The sequence below is a fragment of the Ursus americanus genome, chromosome 33, assembly GCF_024610735.1.
Source record: "Ursus americanus isolate L20-20 chromosome 33, mUrsAme1.1.p, whole genome shotgun sequence".
Taxonomy (NCBI): domain Eukaryota; kingdom Metazoa; phylum Chordata; class Mammalia; order Carnivora; family Ursidae; genus Ursus; species Ursus americanus.
Window position 1 is genome coordinate 13404935 of NC_142159.1, and position 27510 is coordinate 13432444.

At 47.1% G+C, this 27510-nt stretch overlaps 1 protein-coding gene and 1 pseudogene across 1 annotated transcript; both read right to left on the minus strand.

Moving 5' to 3' along the window:
• Positions 1 to 11583: 11583 nt before the first annotated feature.
• Positions 11584 to 25870, minus strand: ELOA (elongin A). Its single transcript, XM_045782691.2, has 11 exons — positions 25703 to 25870; positions 20945 to 21001; positions 19998 to 20104; positions 17406 to 18594; positions 16925 to 17039; positions 16030 to 16185; positions 15827 to 15924; positions 14447 to 14627; positions 14020 to 14131; positions 13170 to 13342; positions 11584 to 11982 (listed from the first exon to the last, which is right to left on the minus strand). Exons 1-11 carry the CDS (start codon positions 25853 to 25855, stop codon positions 11921 to 11923), a joined length of 2403 nt encoding a protein of 800 aa, XP_045638647.1. The 5' UTR covers positions 25856 to 25870; the 3' UTR covers positions 11584 to 11920.
• LOC148107225 (U4 spliceosomal RNA) lies at positions 20562 to 20633 on the minus strand (annotated as a pseudogene).
• Positions 25871 to 27510: the final 1640 nt, after the last annotated feature.

Below are 27510 nucleotides of genomic sequence, written 5' to 3' on the forward strand. Positions count from 1 at the left end.
AGAGGCAGACGTGGAGTTGGATGCTATCGGCTTCCCCGCTACTCGGGTGTGGAAACTGAAGCGCAGAGACATTCGGCTGGCGTTCCGAGTAAATGATGGGGCTGGGATTCGAATCCTCCTCCCCATTAGGCTAAAGTCTGTGCTCTTTTGCCACCAACGTTTTTTGGGAGTTGGTCGAGGAAAGCGTGAGCAGTGATAAGGCCCTGAAGGGTTGGGCGCAGAACGTTATCGCTCCTTCACATGTGCACCTGCAGGCGTTTAGAGCTCGCAAACTCACTTTCATAACCACTCTCTTCATAGTGGGCTTAGCGATCGAGGCCAGGCTTCACGGACGACCGGATCTGGAGACAAGTCCTGTCTGCTACTAACACTGTGACACTCTGAATAAGTCATTTTCCCCATCCCGACATTTCGTTTTCTCGTCTGTAAAGTGGGAATGATAACATGTTTCATAGGACCACAGTGAGTATTACATGAGATAATGAACTTAAAGAACTCAACACAGTGGCTGACACATGGTAATAGTTCAATAGCTGAGTCACATCTTGGTTCAAATCTAAGTGCCTTGGACTTCCTAGCTATGTGGCCTTGGGCAAGTGACTTAACCTCTCTGAGTCTCAGTTTACTGCTTGTAAAGTGCAAGGATTGGACTAGATGACCTTTAAGTCCCCTTGCCATGTGACATGTCAGAGTAGGTTTTTCAAATGGCTGGTTGTGACCCATTAATGGGTCTTAAAACCCATTTTGAGGATTGTGACTAGCATTAAAAAAATAGTATATAATTTCAAAATTCAGAATATATCGCACTTTTAAGTCTTGATTTATAGAACTTTTGTTCCAGTTTTGGGTTTGTGTACTCAGGTGCAATGTAAAGTGTTTTTCATATTGTGGGTTGAAGTCAAAAGAATTGGAAGCCAATGTTTAAAGTTGAAATGAATTTGGATTCAGAGTAGAATGCGTTCTTACTGCTGGTGGGGAGGGGGAAAGACAGAGGATATAGAGAGAGTTATGGGACACTCTGGCTGTCCCTTGCCCTTCATGTCTGCCTCTGGAGTGTCCAAACAAGACTGGGGGCTGGTGAGATACAACCCAAAATATCCATCTGGTTAAGTTCCAGTTATGATGTCTGGGGTGGCTGGCTGGCTCCATCAGTAGAGCGTGCAATTCTTAATCTCAGGGTTGCGAGTTCAAGCCCCTCACTGGGCGTGGAGCCTACTTAAAATATTTTGATGTCCTAGTTCAATTCTTTGTGAAATAGGCAAGCTTGGTTCTGGTTCAGAACAGCACAACGTCACGAATTATTTCTACTTTGCAATGACAGTTTCAGGCCAGGAGCCTGGCACATAGTAAATACTTGGTAAATGTTTGTTTAATTGAATGATACACTTAGAAGCCTTTCTTTGGGAAGACCATGTGCCACTGCAGGACTAACACAGGCCTTACTCAAGACAATTACTCATTTTTGGCTTCTTTCCTGTCATTTTCATCCTTGTCATTCTTTACTGATTTATTGAGCACTATGCTTGTGATTCTGTAGATTACCTGGGCCGTTCTTTTCTGGGCCAGTTTGGCTTGGGCTGGATAATTTGGAATGGCCTCCCTTACATGTCTGGTTGACGTTGGCTGTCCGCTGAGGCGGTGGGGCTGTATGCCTCTAGCAGGCCACCTGAGCTTAGTAATGTGGTGGCAGTTACAGTTCTAGGAACAAGAGAAGGAAGACCCAATTGCATGAGCACTTTTCAACCCTCTGCCCTGTAATCTTTGCTAATGTGCCATCAGCCAAACAAGTCTCATGGCCAAATCCAAACTCAAGGGTGGAGGTATTGACTGCACCTTTTAATTGAGAGAACTGCAAAATGCTCTGGCTCCTTTCCCTCCCTCCCCAATGTATCTGTATTAATTATCTTTTCTTGTGGAATAAATTACTCCCAAACGTAACGGCCAAACAAGTTAGTATGTATCTCAGTCTCTCTGAGCCAGGAATTTGGGAATGGTTTAGCTAGGTGATTCTGGCTCAGTTCTCTCAGGAGGTGGGGTCTTTCAAGGCTTGACTGGGGCTGGAGGATCCACTTCCAAGATGGCGGACTCACATGGCTGGCAAGTTGATGCAGGCTATTGACTGGAGGCTTCACTTCCTTGTCATATACACCTCTCCATAGGACTGCTTGAGTGTCCTTAGGATATAATAGCTGGCTTTCACCAAAGCAGAGAGAGCAAGGTAGAAACCACAATGTGTTTTATGCACTAGCCTGAGAAATCACATACTGTCAATTCTGGAATATACCATGGTTCCACAGGTCAGCCATATTCAAAGTGTGAAGGAACTGTGTCAGGATACAAATAGGAGGAGAGAGAACTCATTAAAGGCTGGCTACCACACTACCATACAGGCTAAGTGACCATTGACAATGCCTTTACTTTTCTCTTCTACTTAATTGGTAATTTAACTGAAGATAAAATTCATTTAGAATGGTGAAGATATTGCTGTTTTCCTCTAGCTTTGAGAAGTACACTGCCATTCTTTGCATTGGTATTCCCCCTGCTCCCTTTCTAGAAGCTTTTTAGCTTTTCTCTTGGTCCCTGGTACTCTGAAAGGTGATAACGTGCTTTGTTGTGGCTCTTTCGTGATTCACTGTGCTGGATACCTAATGGACCCATTCAGTTCTGAAACCTTAGAACAGAACGTGAGCATACAGGTTAGGATATCTGCACATATGTGCACAAGGTCCCTTGCAGGGGAATGCGCTTAGGGGTACAAAGAGAAGGGGGCATGGGGCCACCGTCCCGCTCTTCCACCTTCCACCACCTTCTAGTGCAGAGCTCCGAGAAGCCCAGAGATTTGAATGTGGCCTTCCAGGTCATTTATTTTTCAAGGTAGCCCAATAGACTGTATTTTACGTAACAGTTCATGAACTCCATTTATAACTTTTTTTTTAAAATTTATTTATTTATTTATTTATTTGAGAGAGAGAGAGAGACGTAGCACACGAGCAGGGTGAGGGGTAGAGGGAGAGGGAGAAGCAGACTCCCCACTGAGCTGGGAGCCTGACGTGGGGCTCAATCCCAGGACCCTGGGATCATGACCTGAGCCGAAGGCAGACGTTTAACTGACTGAGCCACCAAGCAGCCCCTCATTTACAACTTTTTAAGTATGCCTCCTGGTGTACTTTTTGTCCAGTCCTGCAAATATTAGGTATGGCCTGCTGGGCAAGTGGCTTAGTTACTCCCCTCAGATTTGTCATATCTAAAATGGGAATAATAAGAATACCTACTCTGTAGGGTTTTACTATGAAGGCAATATGAGATCATGCATGGAAAATGTTTGGAACAACGTCTGGTCCAGTAGGAAAAAAGTTAAATAGTGACTTACTGTTGCTAAGAGCAAGACTTTTGACTCAGCGCCCCCGTGTGGTTGGATGGGAAACTGCAATTGCTTAAAAGGGGGCCGGATTTGGCGGAAACCAGCGGTTACAGAGTAACTTGGCTCTGATTTAGGAATAATGCCCTTTTGCCTCTGCTTACTGGGCTTATTTTGCCTGTCCCTTCTCTTGAACTCCTATGCCGCAGGGATGACTGAGAACAAATGGAAATTCTCACTGACTTCTAGGACTCCCTGGGGCAGGTAGGAAACGTTTCCAATTTTTTTCTTTCTCTCATTCCCAGATTCATTGTGCACATTTCTGTGGTTCAAGGACTGATAAATTTGTATCTTCTCACCCATTTTAATTAGGCTGGGAGAAACGAACTGTCTTTCTTTTACTTTTGGTTGCCTCTGTGTGGCAAGCTGAGAGCATAGTAAAATAATAGCTAACAACCACATGGCACTGATAATGCGCCAAACACTTGGCCACAAAGGTCCCTAGGGCTTTACTTTTTTGTGTTTTAATCTTCATAATTGCAGGTGTCCTATTATTATCCTCATTTTATAGATGATAAAACTGAAGCTCTGAGAGGCTTAGTGACTTGCCCAAGGTCACACAGCTGATGAGTATTGCAACCAGGATTTAAACCCAGGCAGTGTCCATACTCTAAACCACACTGAACATTCTCCAAATATTAATTAACATTACTGAGTATTTCTGAGTGCCAAGGTGAGACCCCAGAGCTCAGGCTCTTTTTTTTTTTTTTAAGATTTTATTTATTTGACAGAGAGAGACACAGCGATAAAGAGAACACAAGCAGAGGGAGAGGGAGAAGCAGGCTTCCCGCCGAGCAGGGAGCCCGATGCAGGCCTCGATCCCAAGACCCTGGGATCATGACCTGAGCCGAAGGCAGACATTTAATGACCGAGCCACCCAGGCACCCCTAGAGCCCAGGCTCTTAACCACCATGCTGTCCTTACCAGCTGCGTTAGCTTGGACATTCATTTCCCTCATAGCTTCAATCATAATAACCATCCTTTACTAAATGCCCATTCCACGTGGGGTACTTCACATTATTCATCCTGGCTAACATGTCCTGAGCGCTTTCTATGTGCCAAGCACTGTCTTAAGCACTTTATATGTTTTAAGTCATTACATCATTGTATAATAACTCTGCAGGGTTGATATATTTTCCTCATTTTGGGGAGGAGAAACAGAGAGGTTAAGTGACTTGCTCAGGGGCCCACAGCTAGGAAGTGCAGGATTTGAAGCTGGGTGGCCTTGTGGGTTACCTGAGGGTCCAGGCTGTTGTAACTGCTTTGGGAGTCTTTGATGCTGTTAGCAAATATTTCCAGTTCTCTGTGTCCAGGCACATGGAGGGATTGTACTTCTTTATCCCCTTGAATTTAGGTGCCATCAATGAAACATGGTGGAAATGATGGCGGTCACTTCTGGACATAGCTTAGCAGCCGTGCACTATGCTTCACTCGTCCTAAAAATCTTAGCAGCACAGGTGGTACCTCCCTTTGCCTGGGTCCCTGAGTGAGGATGACATAAAGCAGAACCCCATCAGACCCACAAAGGACATGTAATACAAGTGAGAAATAGACCTCGTTGTTTTAAGCCACTGAGATCTGGGAGTTGTTGCTACAACATGACCAAGTCTAGGGTTCCCCGTCCTCAGCACTATTGACATTTGGGGGCCGATAATATTTTGCTTTGGGAGGATGTCCCTTGTGCTGTGGGATGTTTAACATTTTCTGCCAAGTGTCTCGTTAGGGGCAAAATCACCTCTGGTTGAGAATGACTTCCCAGCCTATCCTAATAGTCTGAGTATCCTGCCAGTCCTAAGTAAACCCCATTTAGGCATGATTTCTTTGTTTTATTTATTTATTTTAAAGATTTTATCTATTTATTTGAGAGAGAGAGAATGAGTGGGAGGGAAAGGGAGAATCCGAAGCAGACTCCATGCTGAGTGCAGAGCGCGACCTGGGGCTCAATCCCATGACCAGGAGATCATGACCTGAGCTGAAACTAAGAGTCAGATGCTTAACTGAATGAGCTACCCAGGGGCCCCTATTTGTTTTAATATGCTGTTGGATTCTGCTAATATTTGGGATGGTCACGTCAATATTCATAAATAAGATTGGTCTGTAATTTTTTTGGCTCGGTCTTTATTCAGTTTCCAGGTCAGTGTTATACTAACTTCAATAGCATTTTCCTTACTTTGCTTTGCCTTGGAATAGTTTAAGTAGCGTTAGTATTCTGTGACTTTAAGGTGGAAAGAATTTCCCTATGAAACCATCTACAGGGGCTCTATAACTACTTTCCCTATTTCTTCTGTGGTAACTGTTCTGTTTAGACTTGACATCTCTAGGGGCGCCTGGGTGGCTCAGTTGGTTAAGCGTCTGCCATCAGCTCAGGTCATGATCTCAGGGTCCTGGTCATGATCTCAGGCTCCTGGGATTGAGCCCCATGTCGGGCTCCCTGCCCAGCGGGGAGCCTGCTTCTCCCTCTCCCTCTGCTGCTCTGCCTGCTTGTGCTGTCAGATAAATAAGATCTTAAAAAAAAAAAAAAAGGCGACATCCCTATAGGAGTCAATTTTGGTAAGTTTTGTTTTTTTTTTTTCTGGAGAATTATCTACTTCATATTGGTTTCCTGATCTGTTTCATATAGTTGTGGCCCAAGGTTTTAAAAGCTGGGAAATTTTACAAAGAAGTCAAGTCGACTCTAGATTTCTGGAGGCTCTTGGGTGGCTCAGTCAGCTTAGCGTCTGCCTTTGCCTCAAGTTATGATTCCAGAAGGATCGAGTCCCACCTTGGGCTCCCTGATCAGCGGGGAGTCAGCTTCTCCCTCTGCCTCTCCCCCTCTCCCTGCTCATGCTCTCTGTCTCAATAAAATCTTTTAAAAAAATTGTAGATTTCTGTCTTTCTTTAAAATTCCAAAGATGTGGGAGCACTGGGCCCTGCCTTCCACCTTGAGACAATCGCGTGGATCTAGGTAAATAGCTTTCATTTCCTGTTTCCACCCGCTCCCACCCCGCTGTTACCTTATACCAAACTCCTGGCGTATGAGTTTGTGATTGCTAAGATAAGAAGGAATTAGGTAGGGGCGCCTGGGTGGCACAGCGGTTGAGCGTCTGCCTTCGGCTCAGGGCGTGATCCCAGCGTTCTGGGATCGAGCCCCACATCAGGCTCCTCCGCTAGGAGCCTGCTTCTTCCTCTCCCACTCCCCCTGCTTGTGTTCCCTCTCTCGCTGGCTGTCTCTATCTCTGTCGAATAAATAAATAAAATAGTAAAAAAAAAAAAAAAAAGGAATTAGGTAGAGCCTACTGTTTTCATGGTTGTTAGGGGCTGCAGTGTAAGGGACCTGAAAGAATAGATAGGAGTCCAAAAATAGAAAAGCTGAATGACCCCACCTGGGGCAGCACAGACTAGGATTTCAGTTATCAGGAAGGACTTGCTGGCCTCAAAATAGTGCTCAGCTTGTGACCCGAAAGCTTCAATTCCCATCAATAGGAAATAAAGCTTTTCCTTTCATTCCATATTTCAAGGGAATGAAGGAAGGACAATAAAACGTACTGAGCTCCCTTTCTCTCGTTGAATCCTTACAAGAATTCCCGTGGGGTGTCATTCTTCCCATTTTACAGGCGAGGAAACTAAGTGAAAGAGGTGTCACACAGCTAACGGGTGGTGGAGGCAGGATTTGAACCTGGACCTCTCTTCAAAGCTCATGGATAGTTTCTCCACTACACTAGGCATTTCCAAACCAGGCTGCTCATCACTGGGGAAGGCCTTTGAAAAGTACTTACTTCCAGATCCGACCTCTGACCTATTTGAACAGATTTCTGCAGTGGGGCCCAGAAGATACCTGTTTTATTTTATTTTTTTAAAAGATTTTATTTATTTATTTGACACAGAGAGAGAGACAGCCAGCAAGAGAGGGAACACAAGCAGGGGCAGTGGGAGAGGAAGAAGCAGGCTCCTGGCGGAGAAGCCCAATGTGGGGCTCGATCCCAGGACCCCGGGATCATGCCCTGAGCCGAAGGCAGACGCTTAACTACTGAGCCACCTGGGCGCCCCAGATATCTGCATTTTAAACAATGATCGGTGCAGTAACCGGATTACTGTCTCCTCTACTAGTTAGAAGCTCCAGGAGGGCAGGGACCATGTCTGTCTGATTCGGTGACACAGGCTGGGGGCGAAGGGTGTGCCACACGACCGAATGTGAAAACTTCCCAGCCCTGACCCATGGGTCAGCTGAAAAGAGCTTGTAAACTAATTGCGGCAAATCAGCCGGAGCAGTTCTCAAACTTTTTAATGTACATTTTAAGAACTGGTTTTTATTTTTTTATTTTTTTTACTGTGCACGCTGGGGCCCCAGCCCCAGAGATTCTATATTTGAGAAACACAGGTATAGCTTTATAAAATTTCAATGGCTTGTCCTTTCCAAGGAGGTTTTTGAATGGAGTTGAGACAGTAGGCATCACAGGAAGAGAAGTCTGGGGGCCTGTGAAGACAAACTGCCTGTTTTACCGTTTGGGCAAATAATCAGAGAGAGACTCAAGTAGATGTGGAACCCTAGTGGAGAGAGTCTGTGAAGGGGGCATGTGTCGAGGCGATAAGCCAGCCAGAGTGTTCTTCTGGGCATTAATTATATGCAGCAGAGAGAAGAAATCATTGTTCTCAACGATTAGGGCGTTTTTTTGCATTGGAGTTCGGCTTCACTCGGGTGTGTGATTGCAGGGATAGTGAAATGTGACTGACACGTGCTTGGGAGTCAGGCCAGCACACACCACCCTGCTCACCGATTGTGGGAGCTTGTGCGCATTCTTAATTTCACTATGCTTCAGTTTTCTCATTTTAAAAATGGGGCCATGACCACCTACCTGGAAAGATCGCTGTGATAACTGAGACAATGTGGTTGAGTCAGAGCCGTGCCTGCCAGTGGTGGGGGCAGAACCAGTGAGGCCAGGTACTCTTACCTAACTGCCTGCCAGACGGGTGTGCTACTCTGTATCCCAGGGCCGAATCCAGCTTCTGGCTCAGCAAATGTTGAATTAATGAGTAAAGGACCAGGTGCTAACTTACAAACTCGGGTAAAATCATCCATCAGATACGATGTTCCATAATCTCCTTCCAATGCATTGTAACTCCTTACAGTGAGCATTCGATCCAGTAAAGGTGGGGGAAAGTTAAGTGCATACACCAAGAATGCCCTCTTGAGGAGAGAAGGATAATAAAAATGTGTTTCTGGAGGATGTTGTAGGTTTGACGTAAGATCCAATCCAATGGAGGGGCGCCTGGGTGGCTCAGTCGGTTGAGCGTCCAACTCTTGGTTTTGGCTCAGTCCTGATCTCAAGGTCGTGAAATCGAGCCCCGTGTCAGGCTCCCCACTCAGAGCAGAGCCTGCTTAAGATCGTCTCTCTCCCTCTGCTCCCCCGCCCCCAACTCATGATCTCACTTAAAAAAAAAAAAAAAAAAAAGCTACAATCCAATGTGTGCAGAGGCCGCAACCAAGCGCTGGGCTCCATTAGCGCGTGACGCTCCTGTGACTCAGCCAGGGCCCACGCCGCGGGGCTTTCAAGTTCTGGCTGATGTGACCCGTCTGCGTTAGTTGTCATTATGCTCTCATTAGCAAGTCCCACCTGGGTCCTTCACACCCCCCAGGGACTGACAGGTAGAGTGGCACCCACTTTGCAGCCAGAGAACCTGGGTTTCACACCCTTTTCTGCACAGCAGGTTGGCTGCATTATTTCACCCCGGAGCCCCGGCTTCTGGCTTGTAATAAGGGGTCAATGTCTCAGTCCCAGGAGGTACTCGTTGTCATCTGAGGTTCCTCCCTTTGCTCAAGGGTTCTTTCCCCCCCCGAATTCCCATCCCCCAGTCCCGCTTTGCTCCAGAAACCCAACATCCTTTACGAAGCCTGGTCCAGGGATCAAGCTCTCTGCCTCACTGCCCAGGAACCAGACACTTGGTGACCAACTGCCATTCTCGGACACAATAAGGGAGAAAGGAAAGAACACCACAGTATATGGGGTTTTTTGTTTTTTTATTTAGACATGGAATTTTTCTTCCTTTTCATATAACTTATCTAATTAAAATATTCATCTTGGTAGTTACCACAAAAAAGTAACATAGAAAATTGTATTTACATTTTGGGACCAAAATACAAACGAAGAGCAGGAGAGGACCCCTTGCTCCTTTTCCTCCCACTTCCCGGGAAGAGAAAGCCCCAAAGAAACTGCTCAGTACACCAAGGATCACAAAGGGTTAATTTGTAATTTGGTGATTCGTATGTAGTGTAGCACAGGAGAAAAATTGCACACGTTTTCACAAATGAGACCAAAGGTTCAACATCATCCTGCGTGTCTGCTCTGCAGCCATTTCAATAACCAGGTGAGAAGGTTGTTTAGAAATTCGGCTTTTCCTCTTCCCTCCTTACTCTTCTCACCAAGTCACATCCCTGATGCAGACACTCTTGGAGGGGGAGGAGGGAAAGATCTGGCTCTAAGCAAACAGGGCTGATCAAACATCTGCACGTGCTAAAAATGGGTGGTGATGTTGCCATGAACGAGTGCGTCCTTCCTTCCCTCCCTGCCTAAAAACTCCTAAGTAAGGAAATGAAATCCTACACGACGGGATCTGCAATATGAAAACGGTTTCAGTGACAAAGACCTGAACGCAGAGCTAAGAAACAGATTCAAGCTGGTGGACACCTACAGGAAGCTATTCCAGGCGACAGCCGTCTGTCCCCTGACCCAGATGTTCATTTGGCTTTAGGGAAGACGCTTCCTAGTACCAGATCTGCGGAGCAGGCCAGGGCTAGGGGTGGAATGGTAAGACAAACGACCAAGAGAAACAGTGTTTTACCCAATTCAAAAACACAGCAAATGAAAACACGGCAATACTTGTGTCCTGTTGCAACAGGCAGCCTGCACAGCAACGCACACCGAACGCTGCAGCTTTTGGCGCAATCTCTGCTCGCTCTGGAATCTTCAAAGTCAGCCTGAGGTCTCCAGGATGGTTAAAAGCAGTGGACTCCCTATTCCAGGCTTTGAGGGAGCCTGTCAAGGGGACTCACTGCCAAGCTCCTGAGGCTGTCCTACGAACCATGCCCTCCGTCTACCGCGTAAGTATCTTAAGGCTAGGCACCTCAAATTTATAGCATCTGCTTCCCCCTGGGTCACAACCAAGTGGGTTCCTACGAGATCAGTGCTCGTCAACAGCCGAGAAGGGCACTGACGCTGCCCTCCTAAGTGCTGATCTTGCTCCTATGTCAGCTTGAAAGTGAGATCCTCCCTTCCCAAACCTGGTGGGTGTCCTTGCGGTTCTCCCCCATTCTGACACTACAGCTCAGACACTTTCCCTAAGTTGGCTGTTCCCTCCAAATTCTGGCTTAAACACGCAAAAAGTAGAGACAGCTTCAGCTGCAAAGTTCTCTACAAAACATAGCAAATTCTTGTGCTCTTTCAATCACATGATCTTACCTTTTAAAGAAAGGCAAAACAAAACCAATTTCGAACACAGCGTTACAACTTTTAAAATCACTCGCTTCTGTTAGCAGTTCACAGGGAACAAGAGATTAAAGTGCTGGCTTCTTAGACTCCGAAGTTGAATGGGGGGGGGGCACAGAAAGCCCTGCCATGTGTGTTCCCCCCCGCTAGTGGGGAGAAGGAAAAATAGGGGAGGAAAAAAAGACCCTAAAGTTTTGAATCAGAAATTGTAAATCGTAAAAATGTTGGGGTTCTGTGCAAATCGATCCCCCAAGGCTCTGTGTCCTCTAGTGAGCCTCAAAAAAGTGGGAACTGGCGAAAAGGATGGGGAAAAGACTCTAGAGCTTTACAAATAACCTCCTTTAATAAATACTATTTAACGAAGAAGAAGAGATGCGCCTGCATAGGATCTCAAAGCAACACCGAGAAGGGCCTCAGAGGCGAGGGGTCCACCCTGAACACTTCTGGTCTCCACGTCGAGGCGCCCCGCTAGGACGGGCAGCCCAGGACCCACTCCGGGCCCTCCGTGCAGCAGGCACCACACAGGCGCTGAGGATGCCCAGCCCTCCCTCTGGACCGGAGTCCACTCAGAAGAGCTGAACTGGGACAGGGGAATGGCTTTCACTAGGTTTTTATCTAACTTTAATTAGGGACCCTGAAAATAAAAGGCTAAGTGTATAGTAGAGGACCTAAAAAAAAAAAAAGAAAGAAAAAAAAATACTGGGGTAATATAAATACAATCTGGGGGCAATATTTATTAATTAAAACTATGTCTTATAGTTTACAAAGAAGCTAATTAACAACAAAAGTATAATTGACCTTAAAATCCTCGGTAAGACTGAGGCTTCACATCTTCTTCAGAATTCTGAAGTGTTCTCCAGGCGGGGAGGCAGTGGCCGCGGTGCACAGGCTCACAGGGGCAACACCTGCGGGCCGTGCAGGGTTCGGAGACCAAAAGGTGCCTCCAAGCAAAGGATCCTGGTCTCCTCTGGAAGTTCCATTCCCCAACCCCACTGTCCTGGCACTCCTCCCCGCTAATTCGTCTCCAAGGCGAGTCCTCAGTTTATCGTCGGGAGAACCTGTTCTTGAAAGCTTTAATCGTCTTGGCCATCATTGGGGCGATCTCTGTGAGAAGAGCAATCAGGCAGTTGTTTCAGATTGTGGCAGTTTAGACTAACACACGTGACTGGCTGACACCAAGGCCAAGCCCTGCTGCTCTCGGCTCCGCACCAGCAGACAGATGGGGATACGCAGGAGTCCGCTCCCAGCACGACAGCGGAGCAGCACGTACCGGCACTTCCGCAGCGCCTGCCGGCCCGTAACCATCCCCGGCTCTACCTGCGACCACCTCACCAACCCCGAGACCCTGGCCGACCCACCCCCTGGTTGGGCAGCAGGCGGCAGAACTGGGATTCACCAGCTCCATCTCACGGCCGTTCTGAGTCACCAGTATCCGAACCAGCACAAGGCAGCCCTCTCACTTGGGTCTGTGCAGGGCAGCAGCACGTCCGAGACGAGCTCAAAATAAACGCCACCTCAGGCTGGCTAGCCCGCCCTCTTGAATAATTCACCCGAGCACAGCCAAGGCTCATGCCAGGACTCCTACCTGCCCACGGGCCCAAGAGTGAATACAGAAGCCTGCTTTTAGGGGAGGATGCCCGCTTACAATACTGGAGAGGGGGGCGCCTGGGTGGCACAGCGGTTGGGCGTCTGCCTTCGGCTCAGGGCGTGATCCCGGCGTTACGGGATCGAGCCCCACATCAGGCTCCTCCGCTATGAGCCTGCTTCTTCCTCTCCCACTCCCCCTGCTTGTGTTCCCTCTCTCGCTGGCTGACTCTATCTCTGTCAAATAAATAAACAAAATCTTAAAAAAAAAAAAAAAAAAAAAAAAGAATACTGGAGATAGTCTATGGTAATACATGTAATAAAATACAAAATACACGTAACTAGATATAAAAAATAAATACCTGGAAGCTGGGGGTTATAGGTTACAAACCCTCCAGACGGACTGTCATTTAGCAGTTAATAGTAATAGTTATGAACCCCGTGTTATTGCCCGGAGAAGCAGGTTTACATTCAGGGTCCCCCCACCCCAAAAAAAGGCAGAGTGCCAAAACGACGATCGTTATTTGGAAGATGCTCGTGCGTCACGCACAAAGCCGGGGAAGGAGGCACCAACATCTGGACCAGCCACGGGCAGAGCCTCGGCCACGTGCCTCACCTAGCACGCGGAACATGATGCAGCGGCCAGGACAGTCGAGGCTTCAAATACCGGTTCTGAGATAGCTGAGCATGAACCCCAAGTTACTTACTCTTCACAGTCGGTTTCCTAGGATCGTAGGAAACAGTGCTGAGCACGGGAGCCAAGTGGGCACCGCTGGTGCTTGGACCATCGTAGGCCGGCTCCTCGGGGCTGGCGCCGTAGCTGTTGCCACCGCCGGAGGGAGCGTGGCTGTTTCCTGTGGGGTACGGGGCTGGCTTAATCCTGCAACACAGAGCCAGCTGGTTAGTCCCGGGTGTGAGAAATCTGCCCTCGGCACCGACAGCCTACGGCCGGCCTGCCTGAGGAAGACCCAGTTCTGTGGCTTTGCCCAGCCGACCCTAGGGCCCCGGACTCTGGGGATGGCACAGAGCTGATGGCGTTAGCCCTTCACCCTTTAGGCGTTAACTCTGTATTCTGAAAATGTTAACATGACTGAGCTTATGTACTCATCACGGCAACAATGGTTTATTTTATTCTTTTTCTTATTTTTTTTTTTTTAAGTAATCTCTACCATCCACCGTGGGGCTCAAATTCGTGACCGCGAGATCACGAGTCGCATGCTCCAATGACTGCGCCAGCCGGGCGCCCCAGGAGCATGGTTTGTTTAAAGGGAGAAAGGGAAAGCACAAGGGAGTGTCTCCCCTGTTCTCCATTTAATCTTAACCCCTGAGAGGCAGGAATAATTATCGGCCTACACTGCAGTCATGGACGTGGAGGCTCCGGGGGGTCAAGTGCTGAGCTGGTCAAGGTCAGCCTCCAAAATCCACTCTGCAAGGCCGTGCTCTCACCCCAAAAATGAATTGCTTCCTGCCCCTGGGATGCCTTGTAGGGCTGAAAGACAAGCTCTTGGCGCTCTCCTCCCTGATCACACAGAAACCCTAAGCTGCCAGGGGGCTCACCTAATTTTCTCAGGCACAGCTGCTCCTCCGGTTCCAAACTTCTCTTGTCTCCGTCGAACATCACGAGGCGGTTTGGCCACAGAGTTGACAAAGGCCATCTTTGCTTGTCGGCCTGTTGAGAAATACGGAGATCAATACCTGCTTTTTAGAGCAGAGATGCTACTGTGATTTTAATACTTTACACTATTAAGAGGTAAAGGCTTTCCAGGTGCCCCCAAAGCCAGGGGGTTATTAACCCTGAAAACCCCTATAGATAGTATGTGTGGTGGCAGAAGATACAGCCCACCCCTGCCCCGCTTCTGCAAAAGCAAGACAGATTTAGAAGCTGGAGGCTACATCAGCTCAGCCTGCTAAGGCCCTGTGGTTGACCAGAGCACAGGGCTCACTGTTTTGCCAGGTGGCCCCCTCCTGCCCGGGTCCCCGTTACCTTTGGGCTTATTGGCATGTGCAGATCTGATATTCTTGGTCAGCACGCGTAGCCGCTGCTCCCGGGCATCCTGAAGCCGCAGGTACATCTCCCGCCATGACTCGTACTCTTCTGGCCTCTCTTCCTTAAAGTCTCGGTGACAATGAACTTTCCATAATTGATCTGTTTCTTCAATTAATACCTAAAATCAGAACCAGGACATCATTCATATGCAAGCATATCTCTTTTCCATCTTAATCACCTCAGGGTGACCACTTTCCTCGTGGTTTTTTGGTCCTCATAGTAGTATTGTATTAAAATACCACGGTTCTAGGAGCGCCTGCGTGGCACAGCGGTTAAGCGTCTGCCTTCAGCTCAGGGTGTGATCCTGGCATTATGGGATCGAGCCCCACATCAGGCTCCTCCGCTAGGAGCCTGCTTCTTCCTCTCCCACTCTCCCTGCTTGTGTTCCCTCTCTCGCTGGCTGTCTCTGTCTCTGTCAAATAAATAAATAAAATCTTAAAAAAAATAAAATAAAATAAAATAAAATACCACGGTTCTAGAAAAAAAATCACTATATATAAAAAAAAATGTTAAGTGTGAGGCACTGTACTAGCTGCTTTTGGGGGTTGTGGGGTTAGGAGAGAAGACAACACAAACTAGCTGAAGACCAGGTTTTTCCTTTAGGAAACTGCTGACAGGTAGAACTGCGATGATGACACATCCAGGCAAGGGGCCTACCTAAGGATGATCCCTCAGAATTAGAGACAGCCAGCGAATGCAATCAAATGACTACGTGTCCAGCATTGTAAGAAAGACATTTGGTCACACCGGGATGTCTCTAGGAGACACCTAACCAATCTGTGCTCTTTTTTCCTTCTTTTTTTTTTTTTTTTTGAAGAGGGGGGAGGGGGCAGAGGAAAAGAGAGAATCTCAATCAGGTTCCCACACCCAGCATGGAGCCTGACACGGGACTTGAGCTCATGACTCTGAGATCATGACCTGAGCTGCAATCAAGAGTCGGATGTTAACCGCCTGAGCCCCCAGGTGCCCCCGTGCCCTTTCATAGTCACCAGACCCCTGAGTGTCAACACAAAGCTCTGCCACCGCCCTGGATCCTAGAGGCCGTGCTGTCAAAACTCTCCTCTGACCTCTGCGACTAGGCAAGCTCAAGAGAAGGATGGGCAGTGTTTTTCTGCTCCTTTTGAAGCCCATCTTGATTTGGTGCCAGAAGCAGGTGCTAAAAATATGCACGGTTCAAGGCCCGCAGGGGAAGCAACATGCCCACAACAGTGAACCGACCACTGCCGCCTGCCCTTCACCCACTCAAGCTTCAGAGCCCAAGCTCCTTCTGGAGACACGAACCAGAAGACGGGCTTCTCTGCGCCCACGGGTACTCACGTGATTGTACTCCTCTATGCGGTACAGCTGGTCAGGCGTACACCTCTCCAGGACGGGCTCCAGAACAGAATACGGGACACCACCCACTTCAAAGATGGCTGCAGAGAATCAAAGGTGAAGTGCTGAATACTGGCCAAGCCACCTAACGGTGAGGTCCCAGGGCCACAATGTGTGTTAGAGCACGAGAAAAGCATGTGACTTACAATCGATGTTGTTTTTAAGTACCCGGATGCACTGCTGGTGCAAGGTCATCATCTTGGGGAGATAGGCACATTTGGAGCCAGAATACACCTGCATCTTAGAATTCATTCTTCGTCCAGTGAATCCAGCTTCTTCCTCTTCCTGGGGTGAAGAGAGCGCTACAGGGCAAGGAGGACAGGACTGTACGTTACAAAGGACACTAAGCTCTACAGGGAGAGCTCTCCTTCTCTCCCCCTTCCTCAGCCTCCCAGTGCACTTTCTCGAAGGCAACCAATGCTACCAGTTTTGTGTATTCTTCCATCAAGTCTATGCAAAAATAAGCAAGTATGTATTTTATTCCATTTTCACCAATTTCACCAGTAACACCTACTATCATTGTTCTTTCATTTACCGCATTTTAGAAATCATCCCATGTCAGACAGACTTTCCACATTGGTTACAGCTGTATAGAAGGCCACTGTGTGGATGAACCCTGGTTTAGTGACTGTCTTGCTGAGGGACACTTATGTGGCTTCTAATTCTTTTGCTATTAAGACCAGAACTTTTTTTTCCCCAGATAAAAAGCTCAGGCAGAACAAATAGAATAAAGGACAGCTAGTAACAGCAGCAGCTAAGATTTACTGAACACTAGTGAAGAGCTTAACCAGCATTATCACTTTTAATCCACTTAACAGACTTGTGAGGCAGATACCATTATTGTGCCCACTTATAGAGCATGAAACTGAAGTCCAAGAAAATTATTATCCCAGTTCATAGAACTTGTAGAAGCCAAAGCTGGGTTTCAAACCCAAGCTGTCAAACTCCAGAGCCTGGGAGGATAGGAAATGCACCAAAATCTTAGGACATCATGAATAAATTGTTAAAATCTAAATATTTAAAAAAGCATGCAGAAAATACCTTTTCGCTTTGGTGGGAAGGAGGACATCAATTCCAGGGTAGGAAGTGGCCGGTAATTGGCCTGTATCATGGGTAATGGGAGGTCTGGCAACACCGGTAATGCATCCGTGGGGACCTGCAGAGACAAGACCAGTGAGTGGACAGCCCCGTGTATGAGCACAGCTCTCTGCCCTACAGCCCGTTCCCAGCAGTGCTGACGAGGCAGACACTTTCCCAAGCAGACCCAGGCTGGAGGGGGGGCCATCAGCCAGGTCTGACAAGACCGAAGGCAGGAAATACAGAGATGGGCCCAGCATGACGGGACACTGCGGGAAACGTGCATCTTGGGTGCCAGCTGCCCTGCCAGCTAGAGAGGCCTGGAAACTGAAATTCAACAGGCCACATAAAAGCCAGCCAAGCAGAACAGAGGCGGGACAGGTCCTGGGAGCTCTGCGCAGCCAGATGCTCCAGCTGGGAAGCCACCAAGCGGCGAAGGGCTTACCTTTTTCAGCTTGGCTGAATCGGCGCCAGCTGGCTGAAGCTTCTCGGACTTGTTTTCGTTCACTTTAGGTAATTTCTGAACTGAGTCCAAATTTTTACTAGTGCTTTTCGAATCATTTTTTTTTAGTCCTTTTTCTCCAAGAGTTGTGGCTGAAGTCTTCACAATCTTTTTCTTTTTCTTCCGGGGCTGGTCATAGCTGAGGTAGGACTCAAAAGACATGGTGGGCTGCTCAAATTCATCATCCATATCTGCGTCCTCAGCCTTGGGGAGGGAGCCCACTGACTTTCTATCTGAATGAGAAGTTTTTACTTTCCCTTCTGAAGTCTTTAGGTTGTTAGAAACCCTGTCTTTCACCTTGGGCAGCGGCTCTCCCGCCCCCTTTCCTACGTCTAAGCTGTCTAGACTCTGCTTGCTTTTGTCCGATTTGGTTTTCTCTGCGTCTTTGTGCTTTGGCTTGTTTTTAAGGTGGTTGTCTGAAGCAACTTCCAAGGGGGGTAAAAACTTCTTCTTGGTGCTGCCCTCCTTCTCCTTCTCTTTCTTGACACCACTAGACGGCAGTTTGTCCTTTGTGCTATCCCCTGAGAGTGGCCTTCGGTTTTCCTCTTTGGAGATGGCCTTGTGTGATTTCTCTCTGCTCAAAGACGACTTCCCATCTCCCCTGGCATCCACCGGACGTTTTTCCTTATAAGATCTGTGCTCCTTGTTCTGACTCACAGCCCCTTTCCCCTGGGGGTCCCCCAGGTGTCGGTCCTGACTAATCCCCAGTCTGTCCTGAAAGGCATTACTATGGCCTTTTCCAGGCTTCTGATGTGGAACAAAGGGCTCATGGTCCTCCTCCAAGGATCTGTAAGGGTCCATGGACATCTGATGGGGACTGGCAGACGATGGAGGGGACTGAACATGGCCATAATCAGAAGATTCGTGGTCTGAAGAATAAACTGGCGAAACTCTATGGCACCTCTTTCTCTCGTCTCTCCTCTCTTGAACGTGAGACGCTTTGTGAGTTCTCTCGGGTTCCGAGAGTTTTCTGTGTTTTTTCTGCCTGTGATCAGGGCTATAGGATTGGCTACTGGAGGCTTTCCAGTTTTCCTGGTAGTCCCCCTCTATCTCCTCCTCCTTCTGAACAGCATCCCTGGGGCGCTTTCGGGAATTGCTCCTCTCAAAGTCCTGTTCATCAGGCTCAGTGTTTCTACAATAAAAGAAAAAGTACATAGAGCAGATATAAATCTCCGTGTAATCCTTGTTCAGAGGACAAAGTCACAGAACCTGGACTCACAAGAAGAGATGCAAAGGATGCAGAGTTAGAAACAAGGTCTTGGGAAGAGGATGAATGGGTCCTGCTCAAAAATACTCAACTAAAGTTTGAGATTAGGAAAGCTCAAATAATTCAAAACACAGAAAATGATGCATTTAACTGCAGGATACAAAGATCAGATATCTTGAGGACATGAAAAGTGCTTAAAAATTTTTCAACATGGGGGCACCCGGGTGGCTCAGTAGGTTAAACGTCTGCCTTGGGCTCAGACCAGGATCCCGGGATTCTGGGATCAAGCCCTGCATGGGGCTTCCCTGCTCAACAGGGAGTCTCCTTGTCCCTCTGCCCCTCCCCCTGTTAAAATAAATAAGTAAGTAAGTAAGTAAGTAAATAAATAAATAAATAAAATCTTTTTTAAAAAACTGAAAAAAAAATTCAACATGGAGACATATTTAACTTGTTATATAAAACAAAGGGGTGGTTGTTTATATAGTTTGTTCACAACTATATAAAAATGTCTTTTTTTTTTTTTTTTTTTAAGATTTTATTTATTTATTTGATAGAGACAGCCAGCGAGAGAGGGAACACAAGCGGGGGGAGTGGGAGAGGAAGAAGCAGGCTCACAGTGGAGGAGCCTGACGTGGGGCTCGATCCCAGAACGCCGGGATCACGCCCTGAGCCGAAGGCAGACGCTTAACCGCTGTGCCACCCAGGCGCCCCTAAAAATGTCTTTTATAAAGAGGGTAGGGTGCCTGAGTGGCTCAGTTAAGCGCCTGTCTTCGGCTCAGGTCATGATCCCTGGGGTTCTGGGATCAAGCCCCACATCTAGCTCCCTGCTCTCTGTCTCTCTCAAATAAATAAAAATCTTTAAAAAATAAATTAATTAAAAATAAAAAGAGGTTAGAAAGAAACATATCAAAATGTTAATGCTTATGTTTGGATGGCAGAATTACAAGAAATTCTGATACTTCTTTCTATTTTTTAATATTTTCTAAAATCCTATAATGATCACTGATTTTTATAATCAAGGCGAAATAAATATTTATTTTAGAGAGAATAAGGGAGCAAGAGCAGGGGTGGAGCAGAGGGAGGAGAGGGAGACAGTCTCCAGCAGACCTGTGCTGAGCACAGAGCCAGACAAACGTGGGGCTCGATCCCAGGACCCTAAGATCACGACCTGAGCCGAAACTTAATGGACTGAGCCACCCAGGCACCCCCAAAATAAATATTTTAAATAAGAAGGCAGAGAAAGAATGATAAAGAAAACATATTTGTAAACATTCCAAGTGCCAGATTTAACCAAGAAATTGAACAAACCTACAGAATAATGTTCTTACCGTTCCACAGGAACCAGTTTCTTCCACTGGGCCACCAGATCCCTGGCAAAACTTCCAACGTGCTCGTGTTTTCGCAAGCTGTTTACTGTTTTCCCAACTCCGGTCTCCTACAGATTTGACAAAAGAATTGTTAGGGGGTTGTAGAACCAGGCTCACAACTTTCTAAGGAAATAAGGCCTCTTGCTTTGAGAAACTCCTTCCTAAAACATACTTTGCGAGTCTCAGTACAAAACTACTTTGTGTCTATGCCTCCAATCTCTAATGACACACAGTAGCAGAGCACACCAACCTCAGAAGAGCCAAACAGTGTATTAAAAACACTTCTAGGACTAGAACAATAAATAACAAGAGTGATTACAGCGGGTGTCAGGCACTGAGCTGAGAGGTTTTGCATACAAATCTCAATGAGTCCTGACAACAACGCTGCAAGGCAGGAATCTGTTCTGTTTCACATCGAAGGAATAGCCTAAACTCACAGAACTTGGATTTGAATCCAGGACTAGTTGATGCCAAAGCTAAGTTATTTACTTTTTTAAATTTTAAGACAAAATTCACCATTTTAACCATTTTATTTTCAATTAGCAATAACACCTCAGATAAACCTCACTGGCTACAATACTGTCACTGCACAAAGTTCATTTTAACCTTTTTAAAGTATATAGTTTATTGGTTTCCAGGACACTCATAATACTGTGCAACCATCACTAGTAATTCCAGAACATTTCTATAACCCTAAAAAGAAACCCCATTCCTCCCAATTCCTCCCACCCCTACCTTCTGTCTATGGATCTGCCTATTCTGGACATTTCACATAAACAGAACCATACAGTATGTGGCCTTGTGTCTGGTTTCTTTCACTTTCAAAGCCCATGCTTTTAATTTTATTGTACAATCTCTCCAGTGGGAAGGGGACGGAATATAGTTATATAATACCTAACACTTCTTACCGCAAGAATGTCTACTGTAATAGGCAAGGTGGAGAGTTTCTTCAAATATTTTAAAAGCTGCAGAGAGAATAAAATAAACATTAATTTCTATAAAATCATAATCATTCACTGGAACAAATAATAATATGATGGTTAGTGCTTCCTGAGTTCTATGTGTTGTACAGTAATAAGTATGGTTATTATCTTTATTTTACAAGTTTGAAAACAGGCTCAGAAAAGTTAAGTCACTTGCCCCAGGATGCAAGTAGGGCCAGATGTACTCAGGTCTGTAGCTTTAGATTCCCTGCTTTCAACCACTCTGTAACACCATGTATGTACTATGTAAGGTAAGACTTAGATAAGAGAACCAAACCTATCAACTCTAATAAAAGTCATCAACAACTATCACTGCCCCAGTTTTGAGAGAGAATTTCTGAGAAAGGTGCCAATTCAGGGAAATTACCCATGGACCCAGCACAGAGGAAAGTGAAAAGGAGAAGAGGTTTCTCCAGGAAAAGGGTATCATGTTTCCAGGAAGAGTCAGAGTTTAACAGAATTGTGGGGTTTTTTTGATACAAGTGGGAACTTCAAGACCAATTTCAAGTTGCCAGAATCAGAGGTTTGCTGGTACAAATTGTGAACACAAAATGTCTGGGAAGATTAGAAAAGTAATCTGGGTTTGGTCACATTTCCTTTCTATAGTCCTAAAACTAGGTCAAAATCAGGACAGCAGAGCTGTTGAGACAGAGTTCTAGAGTCAGAGACGGGCTTCAGTTTGGTCCAGTCATCTCCCCACCAGGTGATCTTGTGCAAGTCATCGACCTCCTTGAACCTTAGTTACTTCATCTGCAAAACAGGAACTGATCCTGTCTCTTTACAACTTCACAAGTTGTGAGGATTCACAGAGACAAACCATGTGCACTGAGGATGCCATAGTGCCTGGAACACTATAAAAGCTCACTGAAGGCTTTTTTTTTTTTAAATAAATGATTACTAATCATTTCATTCATCAACTGACAGCTCTCGAAATGTCTACCCTTGATCATCAACCAGATATTCCCCAGCTAATTCCTACTTACTCCATTTCTACCCAAAGTCATGACTGGCTATGCCACTTTTCAGGAAATGTTTACATGTATATAAACATACTTACCATTCAAGGCGTGGTGCAAAGTACAAATAGTTCAAAATAGATAACTGTGACTACCTTCACATTTCAGCACCAGATAACAAGATCGGTTCCTTTTCCATGTGTAGCCCGGGCTATAATTAGTACGCCATAGTGCTATTAGGTGGAGTAGCAAATGTTTTTCTGGTCATTCTACTTCAATAATTACTGAACTTCGTCTCTGGGCAGAGCAATTGGATCACAAGTGATCATCTTGTTTGGCTGGGAACAAATGAGAAGCCAAGTTGTGTATCCAGGGAGTTTCGCCTTCACAGCTGAATGAAAATTATCCTCCACTTCAAATGTGATCACCACCATCAACTCAGGATAACATCTATGTGTGTTTCTTGTCACCCAAGCTATGGGGGCAAAAATTAATGCCAATTCCTTTTCTTACAGGAAAATTTAGGATCATTGTAAAAACTGTTTCCGCTAATGCCACTCCCTGGAAGGCATTTACAGACCATCTACTGTGTGTCTGTGACTATGCTAAGTTCTTACGTGTGTTACCTTATTTCGTCCTCATTAACCAACTCTATCAAGTGGGTATTTTTCTCCCCACTTTAGATACCGAAACAGCCTAGTAAGGTTAGGTAACTTGCCTCACGAGCTAGGAAGTCAAGTGTGTCTACAATACCGTGAACTACAAAGACAGGAGAAACATGCAACACAATTAACACTGTCCTTAGAAAATAGGAAAAGAAAACAGAACAGGAGCTCAAGTGGCTGGAAACAAAGCAGAAGAGCTCTTCCTCGGTATTACACTGTTAGATAGTTTAGAGTCCACAGAGTAAAGGAGGTCACCATGGAGAGTCCCAGGACCTCTACAAAGCCAACATACAAGGATGGGGCTAGAAGCCACGGAGGGAGTGTTCATCTCAAAGCCTAACACTAATTAGAAGTGTAAATGCCGCCTTTCTGCTTCGCTTTGGGTTAGCAGGGGTGACTCGAAAGCAGACAAAAAAAAAAAAAAAAAAAAAGAAAAGAAAACCCTGGAGATTTCAAAGTGACTTAGCACAACATAAGAGGAAAAGGGCTTCAGAGCCCCTCTATTTTCAAAGAGGTTCAAGAAAGTACAAAGCAATAACAAGGTAAAAGGACTTTGGGCACCCTCAGGTAGGTGGAAACTTGCCGTTATCAAACCAAGGGACCAACTGCAGAGTTTGCAAGAACTGGTAACAGCTCGTTGAGAAATGCCAAACATTTGCATGGTACATGCTTAGGAATCTCAGTTGTCCTTTGCACACTCCTTCAACCCAAAGAGCAAAAGATGTTCATAACGTTGACCCCTTGTTCTCCACTTGCTATCAACCTGTGCTCTTGTTAGTTTTCACGTTCAAAATGTAACACAGAGCAAGAAACTATACCACCCATGAGAACTGGTTTCCAATTAAATAGTAGGAGCCAAGTGACCCTGGTCTGATACCTTTTCCCCAAGTAGGTCCAGATCAATGATGGACTTAGAGCTAAAACAAAGTTACACTTAAACACCGACATTTAATGCAAGGAAATCCATGAACATAGATCTGGAATCAATCCTCTGACTAATAATAGTTTGAAATCTCAAGTTAGTTGCAAATTCAATACTGCTATATAATCATCTTGCAATTTCAAGAACCACCTGTGGGAGCTTGTTGGGTTAACAGGAGGTGAGAAGGCCAGCGTGCCAGCTTGCAGTTTTCCCTCTGCAGTTAGCTCAGTTCTGAATGCCGACTATTGTGCCCTTTGCAAAAACGATCTCCCAACATCTTCTCACCTTCATAATGCAAAACCAGAAGTTTAGGGTGATTTGCTATCTGGGAAGTGAAGGCTAAATATTCACAATAATCACTAATAGTTCAAGTAGGATGAAACGCCAACAGATCTTTACCCAATTCGAAATTTCGTGCACATCGATTACTAGAAAAGCTACTTCAAAATTTAAATTGTAATGGGAAGATGATTGTGGATACTATATGGTCCTTTTTTTTTTTTTAAACCTTATAGTAATAAAGACTAAACTGATGAGTGAGGGGCTAGAACATAATACTGCTTTAAGGTTTTAAAAATCAGTCACGAACCTGCAGTGTTAAGGAAAACCAACTAGCGCTCAGAAATAATGACCATTTATTAGATGCCCACAAAGGGTTACTGTAAAAAGAAACTTATGTAAATATGTCTGGCCACTAGGTACTGAAGCTGTACTGAAATATCTAACATAAGCACTGAAAACCATTTAAGTTTTTGCAGATTTAGAACTACAATGGCTTCCTGAAGAAGTGGCTCTAGTTGTACATGAGAAGAGTTAAAAAGTGGCCTGATGGTGAGATGCTTTGCACAGCCTTTAGAAGTGGAGGAAAAAAACCTCATCTGTGACAGGCTGGGAACAAGGTGAAGAGTGAAAGGAGCTCTTCAGGAAAAAAAATCAAAACAAACAAGAAAACCCTGTAAAGAGTGGTGATTAATATCTACTGAGCACCTCCTATAAGCCTGGCCTTTCCCCTCTGACTCGGGTCCTAGGAAGAAGCAGGTGAGCAGACTCAGCAAAATACGTCCCCAACGTCCATGGCTGGTAAATGGATTCGAACTCAAATCTCACCACCACTTTATCTCATCTGGCTCCCTCCATTACTTCCTCTTCAAAAGGCACGCTGGGGCTCAGAGATCCAACTCTTCGGAACTGCACACTGAGCCAGAGTGCTCACAGAGAATGTCTAACACCTGAGTGTTTTCGTCAGTGTGTTTCAGTAAAAAAAAATTCTAACATCCAGTCTTCCAGACACTGAGAAGCTGGATAAAACGAAGTCAGGAGGGGGGAGGAGTGCATTCAACTTAACAAAAACAGTTAAAAACAACAACAACCCAGCTAGCTGAGTACAATTAAAAATGGTTGCCCATCACTCGCAGCAATGAGAAAAGGTAGCTCTTACCTTTCTATCAAGGCCAAAAGGAAATCGAACTGCAACTTCTAACCTTTTTTGGGGGGAGGGGGTTTGTTTCGATTGCAACCTAAGTTTTTAGCCGTACGTACAGCTAGGGGACGTAAGGTTTATTTTGTTTTGTTCTGAAAGGGATTTACTGAGAAAGCGAAAAGGTCCACGTTCTGCTATCAAGCCAGAAAGCCATAAAAACGTCTCTCAGAGACGCAGGACCGCACGCGGAGCCTAGACTCCATCAGAGCACAGGCAGAACCGGCTCCTTCCCCCCCCCGGAACGAACATCCGAAGACACTATACAAGCAGGCGCGTTTCTCAGGGAGAGAATGAGCTCCAGCGGGCTCGCCCCACGGGAAACAGCTGGCCCGGGACGCCGAGGGAGCGGCTCCGGGGGCCCGGCCGGCCCGCCGCGTCCACACGGAGCGCGCCCCGGCCGCCGGGAGCCCGCGGGCGCCCCCGTCCCGGGCCCGCCGAGGCCCCGCGCCCATCGTGCGCCCCCCGCCCCCCTGCCCCGCGCGGGCAGCGGCCCATGGCCGCGAACTCGCCGACCCAGGCCGCAGCCCGGCGGGGCCTGGCTCCGGGTGCGAGCCCCCGCGGCCTCGGCCGGCCGGGAAGAGACCGCGCCTGGGCCCGCGACCGTTACGGGGCCGCGCCGCGCCCAACGCCCGCCCCGCTCCGCGCTGCGCACTAGCTCACCTTCTTCGGGTCCGGGTTCGCGGCCAGGCGCGCCTGCAGCTTCTCCACAACTTGGAGCGCCGACTCCGCCGCCATCGCTGTCACTGGCGCGGCCTCCTCGCCGGAACTGGGCTCGCGTCGCGTCCTCGGGCCGCAGCTCCGCCCTCCGTGCATCCCCGGCGGAGACGGAAGCTACTGGCCCCTTCCGGGCCTCGGCGGCGGTGGGGGGGCGCGGGGGGGAGGGAGGGGGCGGTGGGCTGCAGGCCCCGCCCCCTGGGCCGGAGGGGGTGTCGGGGCGGTAGGGGGCCAGGTTCCCAGCGCCCGCTCGGCGGCCGCGCGCAGGGAGCTGGGACGCGTGGTCCGAGCACGCCGGCTCCGTACTGGCCGCCGCCGGGCAGCTCCTCTTCGGTCCTCGGCGCTCGGAGCCCAAGCCGAGCCGTCCTCACCGCTGTCCGGTCAGGACGGAACGCGGCCGCGGCACCAGACCCGGGCTTTATCCGTCCTACCCTCGCCACGCCCCCGGGCCGGGGTCTGGGAGCCACGCCCTGATTCCCACCTGTCAGCGGGTCTGGGGCGGGCCAGCGCACGGGGAGTCCGCCGAGGGGAACCTCAGCGACCACCCTGGGCTGAGCGCACGGAGCGCCAGTGGCTGGGCTGTCTTTATTTCACCCTGAGCGCAACCGGATGAGACGAGTTCTAGTATCCCCATTTTACAGATGAGGAAACAGGCCCGGGGAGCCCAAATTAACCTGCATGTGGTCACCCAATAGGAAAGAGAGGAAGCTGGAATTTGAATCTTAATGGTTTAGGTCCACTGTGAGGGCACATCTCTGAATAAGTCGAGGAATTGAGGGCCAGAGGGAGAAAGGGATTTGCCAGAAGTCAAACAGCTTAGCTAAGCGAGATAATATAATAGGTGAGCCCGGGTGTCTCACTTTCCCCTAGAACAGCGTCTTGTACATAGGCACCAAATAAACACATCTTGAGTGAATGGATGAATGGCTGTTTCCTCTGAAGCAGGAGGGCCTGAATCACACCAGCCCAATACACCATCTTAGAAGCACTAAATAATACTGTAATTACTAATAAAATAACAAGGAACGGTTGAAAACTAAAAATATCAGCATTGATTACATCTCGGTTGATTAGATCAGATTAGATCCTAATCCCTCTCCAGCAGCAATTTTGCAATGTACTTAGCCCGACTTCTCACCCTCTCACCCAATGTGGGAAAGCCCAGAGATTCTTCCAGATCCCAGTTCTTGGGGAAAGAGGGGGGAAATAGATATATATTTAGAGTTTCTTCAAATGAGTTTTCATTCACTCACTATGCTGAGAAGCCCTCCCTACTGTGTTCCCACCACTCAGCTTGGTGTCCCTCCCTCTGCAACTGACCCCTTTCAGGGTGTGGACAGTCAACTGATTCTTCTGTCCTGCCACTGGGCTATTTATCAAGTGCAGTGACCAACCTGTCCAGCTTTAAATCTTTGCAGCAGAGCACATTACCTATGATATAATCAACACTGGACAAAAAGTCCACACAAGATTAATGACCACCCACTTGGTGCCCTAAGACTCAACTGTGGGGTGTAACAGAAAAGGCATCAAATTGGGTGTGAGGAGACCAGGATTCTGCTCCTGGTCCCAGAGTCTCCCTCTTCTCCACAGCAAATGCTTTCACATTTTAAATTCCTTCCATTTTGAAAATGTACCATTGGTGTAATGGAAAACAGACCGATTCTTGAAACAGAATTGCTGACTAACCGACCTGGCATATACTCGGGCCACACGGAACATTTTGCGCATGTTACCTAGGGAGATCTCAACAA